This window comes from Lobosporangium transversale (assembly GCF_002105155.1).
Source record: "Lobosporangium transversale strain NRRL 3116 chromosome Unknown BCR41scaffold_3, whole genome shotgun sequence".
NCBI lineage: Eukaryota > Fungi > Mortierellomycota > Mortierellomycetes > Mortierellales > Mortierellaceae > Lobosporangium > Lobosporangium transversale.
Window position 1 is genome coordinate 905,980 of NW_019028981.1, and position 11,094 is coordinate 917,073.

The following is an 11,094-nucleotide window of genomic DNA, read 5'->3' on the forward strand; positions in this document are numbered from 1 at the left end:
CCTGAATAAAGATACCTTTATTGCACCCTTAGATCCCCCTAGAACACTACCTTGACTTTTGCATTGGTAGCAAAGGAAACCACGACCACACCCAGAGAACTACAATTACCATTGAATTTCACCCCTCGCCATGGAACACTTGAATAACGCCCTTTCGTCCATCGATCTTCCTCTGAACATTCGCGAAGCCATAGCTACTGCTTTTAATCAGGCCCTCTCTACTGCTAAAGCCAACGAAGCCGCTGAGAATGACCTAGCCAGAACCCTCGCCACGGTCCTAAAGCCACAGAAGCCTACGCCTTACGAAGGAGCTATTAACGCTGTTGCAGCCTTAAACTTTGTCGACAGCCTGGAGGAGTATTACACTATTGTCACACTCACGCCATCCAAATGGGTTCGATACGCTGTCCTCAGTCTCAATGGCGAAGCCAAGGCATGGTGGAGAGATTCCGGGTTGAATCTCGATACACCTTGGGCTGACTTCCGTAAAGCATTCCTCCGTCAGTTCACCCCTCCAGATTCTGCGAATGCAGCTCGCCGAGCGTTGGATAAACTTCGCCAGGGAAGGATGAGTGTGGCAGAATATACGAGCAAGTTTAGAAGCCACCTACGACTGGCTACAAATCTCGACAAAGACTCTGCTTTGCAAAAATACATGCTAGGCCTTGAGCCCGAAACAAGCAAGCAGGTGAGACTTAGACAGCCAGAGACGTTGGACGATGCCATTGAGCAGGCGACCATTGTCCACAGTATTCTACATCCCATCGATGCCACCCCTGTATCCGCTGCCCCGAACGCCTTATCACCCCATCATGAGAATAATTCTGGCCCTACACCAATGGATCTCGATAACATGAGAATGTTGGTTGCCAACCTGTACACCTCTCTCCATCAGCAACGACCAAACAGAAACCACTCCAAGCCAAGCTCGCTACCAAGCTCACAGCAGCTGAACGAGAACGTTGCGTTCGTGAGGGGCGTTGTTTCAGATGCCGGAACCGAGGTCATAGAGCCGAACAATGCCAACGCACCTCTGTCTTTAATATAGAAAACAATGACCATACGCTTTCTGAGTCGGGAAAAGAGGAGGGCGAGCAGTAAACCAGGCCTGCCTCGCCCCCTCTAGCCCCAGCCTTCAAGCCCTGGATAATAGAGGGCATGGTCAGTTACAGTTGATGACTACAAATAAAAATCCTTTGTGCACAAATATAACATCCATGCCCCTTTCTGATCACTCTATTGCTCCCACTGCATCTACTTCCTTACATCTACTCTCTAAGTATTCACCTCATCCTGATCCCCATTCCCCTACTCATTCCTCATTGCTAAAAAACAATCCCCTCTCCGACCCTATTTTCCCCTCCACTGATCCTTTCACTGTTTCCACTTCACTCACTTCCACTCATTCATCTACCCCTAGTTCATCCAATCGCCACTCCCATTGTCGTAACGAAATTCGCCTTCAATCCTTCAGCCTTACCTATGACAAACATAAAAACTCTCGCCGACTTCTTACTTTCATTGGAGCAGTGAATGGTCGACCTGCGCGCATTCTTGTAGATGGAGGGGCCGAAGGCAATGTCATAAGTTCCTCTTTCTGCGAGAACACACATGTTCCGCTAATTGAGGGTAGACCCATTCCTGTCATTCTTCCCAACGGTACCGAGACAATTGCTCAGCACACAGCCACGTTCACCCTCGCCCGCAACACGTATCAGGATAAAATCAACGCCATTGTTTATCCTCTATCCAAATACGACCTAATTTTGGGTAAACCATGGCTGACGGATATCAACCCTCGCATCAATTGGCGAACAAATGATCTGCATTTTGAATACCAAGGTACCCCGGTCTTGTGGGCTTGCACTGGCATCGACAGGAAGCCTAACAGCGATCTTCCGTCATATCTGCTCTTAACTTCCTTACCGTTGCCTCGGAACCTGATGCCTCTGTATTCCTCGCCCAAGTTCGAGTTCCAGTACCTGTCTCTAGCAGTAGTTCTGAACTACCGGACTCTATCAAGCAAATCGTTCAAGTCGAATTCCCTGATGTCTTTCCTACAACGCTTCCCGATGGCCTTCCCCCTGACAGAGGTGATAGCATGCGTATAGAGACTGACCCTTATGCTGACCCACCTGTCCGACCTGTCATCAGATTGTCGATCGCTGAGCTTGATGAACTGAAGAAGCAGCTAACTGATCTTTTACAAAAAGGATTAATCTCACCGAGCACCTCACCATACGGTGCTCCAGTCCTCTTTGTGAAGAAAAAGGATGGCTCGCTTCGAATGTGTGTTGATTATCGGGGCCTGAACAAGATCACAAAGAAAAACAGGTACCCCTTACCACGGATCGATGAATTGATCGACAGATTCAGAACAGCTAAATGTTTTACCAAGCTGGATCTACTCTCGGGCTATCATCAAATGCGTGTCCATCCTGATGATAAACACAAGACCGCGTTCCGAACTCGCTATGGCCACTACGAGTTTAACGTCGTACCTTTCGGTCTTACAAATGCACCTGCAGCGTTCTCGACTATGATGCGTAACATACTTGATCCACTTCTTGATAAATGTGTTGTTGTGTATCTCGATGATATTTCAATTTACTCCGATAACGAGAAAGATCACTTAGAGCACATCCGACAAGTACTCTCCCTCTTGCGTCAAGCTGGGCTTTATTGTAAATTATCCAAGTGTTCCTTCATGCAGGAAGAGACTGAGTTCCTAGGCCATGTCATATCCAAGGATGGACTCAAGACGAATGGCGGACTTGTCAAGGCAATAAGGGAATGGCCAGTACCAACAACCCAACGACATGTGATGCAATTCCTTGGTTTGACTAATTTTTACCATCAGTACATTTCTCATTACGCTGATATTGCTCTTCCCCTCACACAATTGTTAGGCTCCAATAAGGAATTCCACTGGGGAAAATCTCAACAAGACGCCTTTGAGACTTTGAAAAGAGCAGTGAGCTCAGCACCAGTTCTTAGGATATTCGATCCTGCCCTCTCTACAGCAGTCGAAACGGACGCTTCAGGTTTTGCAATTGGTGCTGTCCTGTTCCAGACGGACCAAAATGGTGAATCACGACCAGTAGCTTTTACTTCACGCAAGCTCAACCCAGCGGAACGCAACTATCCTACACACGAACAAGAACTGCTGGCTGTGGTGCATGCTCTGAAGACATGGCGATACTACCTTGATGGTTCTCACTTTGTCGTTTATACCGACCATGCCACTCTACAACATTTTCCTAGCCAGCCGAACTTGACTCGCAGACAAGCAAGATGGATGGAGTTGCTTCAAGAGTATGATTTCGTATTCAAGTATAAACCTGGTAAAGATAACGTCGTCCCTGATGCTCTTTCACGAAGACCGGACCTCAAGGACTTGGAGGCTACACCTACTACTTTGAACTCCTTGGATATCAATCTAGACCCTGGCATTCGAAAACAACTAGCCAGTTGCTACCTACACGATCCAATTCTAGGTCCCCTCGTGCATCAGTATAAGGATGCCTCTACCTCGGATCGTTACTTCGTGGTGGATGGTCTACTCTGGATCAACGCTGGACAAGGCCCTCGCCTCTGCATACCCAAGGACGACGGACTCCGTTCACAACTCTTGCATGACGCTCACGACGCTCCTATATCAGGCCACTTGGGATTCGATAAAACGTACAGTAGCATGCGACGAACATATTTTTGGCCACGCATGGCGAGGGATATAAAAAAATACATTGCTTCCTGTGAGCAATGCCAGCGTAACAAGCCTTCACTAAAGCCTCCTGCAGGGCTTTTCCAACCTTTGGCAATTCCAAGCCAACGATGGGATACTGTAACAATGGACTTCATTGTCAAGCTTCCGAAGACAGCCAGAGGTTTTGACGCGATTACGGTCTTTGTGGACAAACTGTCCAAGCAAGTTCATTTCTGCGCTAGCCGAACTACCGACACTGCCTCTGATGTTGCACGACTCTTTTTCGACAATGTTTTTAGACTGCACGGCATGCCTCGGACAATTGTGTCAGACAGAGATTCACGTTTCACCGGCAAGTTCTGGACAACGTTGATGAAGCTCATGGGCACCAAACTTAACATGTCTACTGCCTTCCATCCACAATCAGACGGACAAACAGAGCGCGCCAACAGAACATTAGAAGAAATGCTCCGCTCTTACATATCGTACAAGCAAAACGACTGGGATCTTTTACTGCCTATGATGGAGTTCGCATACAACAACTCTGTCAATCCTACGACAGGCTTCTCCCCATTCTTTCTGAACTATGGTCACCATCCACTAGTCCCTGGATCTCTTTTAAAGCCACCTGATACCAATGTTCCGGCTGTCAGTGATTTTGTTCGAACCCAGTCGATGAATTTGGCGCTAGCTCAGGATGCCATCATCGAAGCGCAGAATAGGCAAAAGGCCCAAGCGGACAAAACTCGCAGGCCTGCTACGTTTGCTGTGGGTGACATGGTGCTCTTAAGCTCGGAAAACATCTCTGTCGCGGGACATAAAAATAGGCCGTCGCAGAAACTGGAACCTGAGTACATAGGCCCTTACAAGATCATTTCGAAGGTCAATGAAAATGCCTACAAGCTGGAACTACCGCCTGACATGCATCAGCATCCAGTCTTTAATGCCGATCTGCTTCGCCCCTATATTGAGTCACCTCGTGAATTCGGCGACCGCTTACCACCACGCCCTGCCCCCGAGCTTGTAGATGGAGAAGAGGAGTATGAAGTCGACAAAATCATTGACTTCAAAATGTTTGGCAAAACTCCTAAGTGGCTCGTTCTTTGGAAAGGCTATCCATTAGATGAAGCCACTTGGGAAACAAAATCTTCGCTCGCAAACGCTAAAGAGGCGCTTGCCGTCTTTGAGGCTTCAAGAAAAACAAGATAATAGGTTTCTTCATGACGGGAAGGATGCAAGCGAAATCACTATAATAATTTTGTGCAACATAGTATTTCGCCCATATTTCTAGAGCATTCCTTGCAACAGGATATTAACTAGTATAAATAGGTCTACTTTTCTATCTAGTTCTGTAGCATAGTTCCCCCTGAATAAAGATACCTTTATTGCACCCTTAGATCCCCCTAGAACACTACCTTGACTTTTGCACATAACCTTACATCAATAAGTAGTATTCCAACCATGGGCATCACTGACAGCTTGGAGTCTCTTATGGATACCTATGATGAGTTTGCGGCAGAAGTCCACTGGGATCCTGTACCATTCAACCGATATTCGCTCCCATAGTTCATCACAGCTCTTAGCTCGCTCGGGACACCTAGAGAGCCGCCTATCCAATTCTGCCCACATGTGTTCAATAGGGTTGAGGTCAGGGGATTGTGCTGGCCACTCTAGAAGTGTACCTTCCTCTTCTGTCAGATGTACTGACTCCAAATACTTCCTAACAATCTTCGCCGTGTGCTTCGAGTCATTGTCGTGCTGAAAGACGATATCGCTTTTAGTTAGGCCCCAGTCATCAAGCGACATCTGTAGATCCTCCTGGAGTAGTTTGATGTAAAGTTGTGCGCCCATATTATTGTCAATCTTTGCAATGTATCCAGGTCCGTACCATGAGAAGCATGACCACACTTTAACATTACCACCCCCAAACTTGACAGTGCCTTGCACCGACCTGCGAGTGAGGCGTCCCGGATTGTCGTCCCAGATCCACTGCACGCCATCAGAGCAGATTCGGTTTATTTTCGATTCATCTGACCAAATAACCTTTTTCCAATCTTCCAGAGTCCATTCCTTATACTAATTGATAAAATGCAAACGAGCTTTAATATGCCGTCGACGTAAAGCTGGCTTATGTACACGCCTCTTTGCTGTCAATCCTAACTCCTTGAGCCGTCGTCTAACGGTGGTCTCAGAAACAGCCGCTGGTATGAGCTGGTTGGCTCTGACGGTGGCCTCAACTGCAGACTTGAGTGTACCTCGTTTCATGTTCACCTTAAGATTCTGCATGATACCTCTAGGTACTTTCCTTGGTCGACCGCCTTTATTGACTGGCATGTACTCCTTATTATGTGCATAGATCCTGGTGGCCGTCGCTATTGATATACCAACATGTCACGAACAGCAAGCAATGTCTAGCTCATGAATTGATGAATGACTTTTGTCTGATTCGAATCTGAAAAAGATCACGTGTGCTTGATTAATTTGTTCCGCTCATTTCCTTCACTCATTCCTCCATGCATAGTTTGCCTGTCAAGCCAAGTCGCGTCTCCTAGTTTTCTAGCTCCGTGAATAGCTCCAAGGATTCTAGAAGAGCTATAAACCAATAACCAAGGCTTATAGTGCCAAGGAACCTTGAAATAAGATTGCACCAGATATCTTCCTCGGATCCTGTGTATTAAGTTAACTCAACACTTGAAGTTCCGCATATGGTAAAAGTCCTTAGGAAATATTTGAGTAAGCTTTATTTAGAGTTCTTGAAGCGCGTCTCCGCTTCAGTCAAACAAGTATAAATATGATAGATTTGTAACATAGTAAACCTCAGTCTGCAATAAAACTATTCGTGAATCCATTCTAGTTCTCAGCTCATTATCATTCTTGTTATTCATTCACTTACCTTTCCTTGCAAACCCTTTGTCAGTCCTTGACATAACACTAGCAGCAGTTTCTCTAGTAGACATGCCTCCCATCATTAACCTCCTGGCTTCGTTGACTTTCCTTTGTGGAGTGGGTCTCATATTCTGTGAAGGTATAGTTAAGAGAGAGTTAAGCAAGTGTTCATAAAGGAAAGAGAGAAAAGTCCTTTTTTTACTGGCATTAAATGACGTCCAAAAGTTGTCATGGGCAACATTTTAGACCACATGTGAAACTGATTCAATGACCTGAATGAACAAAAAAGTCATTAGCTATTCAAATGAGACAAGCTAATGTCACAACGCATCACTATGACGTAGAAGAAGACGGGAGCTTTATTAAACCAAAGTATGAGTGTTGTATGCATATATGGTTTCGAGGAATGAAAAAAAGAAATGCACATGGGAATGAATTATTGAATCAGTTTTGCATGATAGTGTAGGAATGAAAAAAAAAAAAAAAAAAAAAAAAAAAAAAAAATAGTTAGAGGCCAAATAACGCTGGGTAGACTGCCAAGTAAATAATGAATGTTATTTGGCAACTTGGCTGCCAAAGAGAGTCTTGAAAGTTGACTATATTTGGCAATGGGCTGCCAAATAGATTAATCCCGTGCACATCTTATTTGTACGGGGTCTCTATTTTATCTTCAAGCAGCAACGTGTATCCTACAGAGTACATGATTCTAGCTTTTTATTTCGAAGGAAATAAGCGAAGGTCAGTCTAGAGGGACTTTGGAATGATTACTGTTGGGAGTTGCAGCGTCGTAGGAGCTGTGATACTCATCGCGGTCTATTGCATATTCCACAGTATGCAATATTATGATAGAAAAAAATTAGAGTAAAAAACACGAATGCGCTAAAAAGATTAGTAGTAGAAGTTAGTGGCAATAACGCGCCACACAAAGACGGGATAAATCTTTGATATGAACTTTTTAGAACGAACCAATGTCATCCTATGCAAAAGTGAAGGTAGTGTTCTAGGCGAATCTAAGGGTACAATAAAGGTGTCTTTATTCAGGGGAATTGCGCTGCAGAACTAGACAGAAAAGTGGGCCTATTTATACTAGCTAATGTCCTGCTGCAAGGAATGCTCTAGAAAATTGGGCGACATACTATGTGCACTATATAGACCCATATATCGTATACGATGATTTAATTTACCACTCACGTGGGGCAGACGATATCTTATAGTATATAAGATGTCGTCTGTCCAGAAATAAAGACCCCTCTCTTTGTCCTATTGAACTTTGGTTCCATATACATAGTAAGCTATATCAATTAGGTTAAAACATTGCACTATGTTGTACAAAATTATTATAGTAATTTCGCTTGCATCCTACAGATAGATACGTAGTTACCTAGTATAAGTCCCTCTACCAGAAAAGAGTATTTATGTCTCTTTTCTATCACTATAAGTCACGGTCTTACGTCCTGAGGCTAGGGAGTGTACCCAAATGGAGTACTCCCCTTTTTATTCATAGATCAGAGCAATTAGTGACGGCTATGTTGGAGCCTATATAAGACTCCGACCTAGCTAAAATAATAAACAACTTTTGATCTCCTTGACTTCCGACTTACCATAAAATATTTCAGGGTTGATTGTGGACCAGTTTAGAGCTAGAATTTTTTTAAAAGAAGTGGGGAACTAGATGTGTTCAACAACATAATCAAGGTATCATTACAAAGCGTTATTTAATATTGCGGCACTCACAGGTACTGCAGGACTTCAAGCACCCTGTCCTGTATTTTAATATCCTCAGGCAATGGCTCATCTAGGTCATATGGCTTCTGCAGGTCATATCGGTCCCGACTGAGTAACTGACCTAGATACTCAGCACCGTGGCCCTTCAGGGCATGCAAATAGCGTGGTAAGGTATTTAGGCAACGGCGTTGCTCGAAGCTTGAGATGGCGATAAGGCTCTTTGCCTGTCTAACGGTATTTTCTCCTTCGTTGACTAGAAAATGCTGAACAGCTCGAGAGGACATAGTGTTCAACACGCAGGACATCGCCACTCTATATAGTATTAAGATAGAGCATAGTAAATGATAAAGAGCCAACAGACTGAAATGCGAAAGAAATGACATCCAATGAAGACAACATGATCGCATCAAGAGGTAAGATATACTTCTGGACGTCCTTAACCAGGCTCTTGTCTTTGTAAGCCTGTTCCTAGCACTCGTACTCTTTCAGCAGATTGATAGCATGTTGAAAGAGCTGCACATGGAGAAGGGACATGCCTGGGCCAACAACAGCAAAGCGCTCCACTTTTTGGGCATTAATCTAAGGATTGATTAAACCGTGTTAATACCTGCCCCCACATAAACAAAAAAAAAAAAAAAAAACACTTGAGGAGCCTATATAACATTACAACTTGGTGGAGATTCACCGTGAGCTCCTTCCATGGGCTATCCCTGATAATAGCGGTTTTCTTCTTCCGGCCCAATTGTCCCCTGCCCGCAATGTTCACAGTAACCTTCTCTGTTGCATCATCGACTACGAAGTTCGCCTGCCGGGAAGCCCAATACTGTACGCCTTCATTACGCCTCCAACCTTCGTATCTGAGGCTTATCGACGTTCGCACTTTGCTCGGTATATTGTTTGAAGATAAAGGAACCATAAAAGCCTCAAGTGCATCATTTTCGCACAGAAAATTAAATGCTTCACAAAATATGGGCATAGTGACATCTTGCTTCGCTGTGATCTTGTCTTGAAACCATTCCTGTACTATTATCCGAGTGGGATTACTGATGACGGCATAAGGGGACTCTTTTGATTCCATTTCCTACATCAATTTTTGAAGGAAAGTACATTAAAACCAAGAGCAAATATAAGTCGACTATCTGTGATCCACACTGGCCACCAATTTGGGAATGACTAATTTACTCACGAGCCTTTTATCCAACAAAACGCCTCATCGGTTAATGGTGGTATAAGAAAAAAATAATTGCTATACTTTAGAAATGAGAAAAGATATTATTAGTTGGTACAACCATTTTACTCCTACCTCTAATTAAAAATAAAAATAATAATAAAAATAAAAAAATAAAAAATGCTAACCTTCGACGTTCAGAGGAAGTTTTTAAAACAAGATATAGAACGTTCTTGACCCCTCCCCACAAGGTCATTCTCCTCGTAAATCTTTGAACACTCGGCGAGGAAGACCTGTTTGCCTGCTGAATTGCTCTCCGTAATATCTGCAAGAAGACATCTGCTGAATTTGTCTGACTCCTCTTTTCCGATGTTCCTTCGCACTCCAGAGCCGACGATTAGGATTTCGCTTATGTCATCGAACCCCTTCGACGCTGTTTATAGTCCCTAAACAACGATCCAACGTCTGTCTATGTTCGAGATCCAATGAAGTTTTTTGAGACTCACTTTTAGTTGATATTCACTAAAAGTATTATCAAGCCTCGAGACACGTCTTGGTGCTAAGATAATGTTTCATCCTATAGAGAACAATGAATTAAATTGTTAGAATGCGTAGCGACCCATCGCGAATTCATCTACATCGGATTATCTCTATACCTGGATACGCTCAGGTTCTACAGTACCCCATCGCCTTTCCATTCCATGACCAATATGAACAGCACTGGAATCATGAGATCCTTTACCTCATGGTATAGAGAGAGATAGCTCGACATCGGACTGGCTTTGCCTCGTCCTTCACGAAACGTCTCAAAGAAGGCTATGGAACGTTGGGCGATCTTTCAGGAAGTCGGCGAGAGCAATATGTGTCATTTTTACTTGAAGCTAATATTCGATTGTGCAAGATTTGGGATTTGGAAGTAGGTTAGAATCAGAGGGTATTGCAGTTTGAGTCTCTCGAAATTCATTAGAAGTAATCAGGAATGAGAATGACAACCCTAGTCTCCAACCACAGCTTTACCCCTAGCCATCTGAACCAGGAAGGATTAGGCTGACCGCAGCCATTGTTTGAGCATTTGTCATCCAAAATTATCTGAATGTAAACGTGCAAACTTAATTATAAACAGACTCTCTCAAAAAAAAAAAAAAAAAAAAAAAAGATGACCAAGAGATGGAGAAAGAAAGGTAATTAAGAATTGAAGCTGCAAAAACGCAAGGTCGAAATTAATCAAAAAGTTCATAATGACCGTTATTACCTTTTTCTGAGAGAGAGAATGAGAGAGTGAGAAAAAAGGAGCAAAAGTATCCTTATATTTTTTGAATACTTCCAAGTGTATTGGCAGCCTCGTGAGCACATTTACCTGGCTATGTATCAACGCTTGAAGGCGAAATTAATTTAAATATTCGTAGGGAGAAGAATGGTATTGCTCAACCATACGAAATACGATTGTTAGACTTTCAAATTTGTAAAAGAAGAGTTGATCAATTAATCATTGCTACCTCAAGTACTAACGGCGCCAATGAGGAAATCCCTTGGAGTCCTCACTGCTACCATCCTGGGCTTACACTTCTCAGGTCGCATTTGAGATGATATTTGCGCGAGGCACGTCCCA

General features: G+C 43.8%; 1 protein-coding gene across 1 annotated transcript; it reads right to left on the reverse strand.

Annotated features, from left to right (window-relative positions):
* Window positions 1–8,561: 8,561 nt before the first annotated feature.
* On the reverse strand, window positions 8,562–9,778 carry BCR41DRAFT_346053 (hypothetical protein). Its single transcript, XM_022022811.1, has 4 exons — window positions 9,674–9,778; window positions 9,504–9,568; window positions 8,985–9,398; window positions 8,562–8,896 (listed from the first exon to the last, which is right to left on the reverse strand). The coding sequence occupies exons 3-4, from the start codon at window positions 9,393–9,395 to the stop codon at window positions 8,786–8,788; spliced, it is 522 nt and encodes a 173-aa protein (XP_021885525.1). The 5' UTR covers window positions 9,396–9,398; window positions 9,504–9,568; window positions 9,674–9,778; the 3' UTR covers window positions 8,562–8,785.
* Window positions 9,779–11,094: the final 1,316 nt, after the last annotated feature.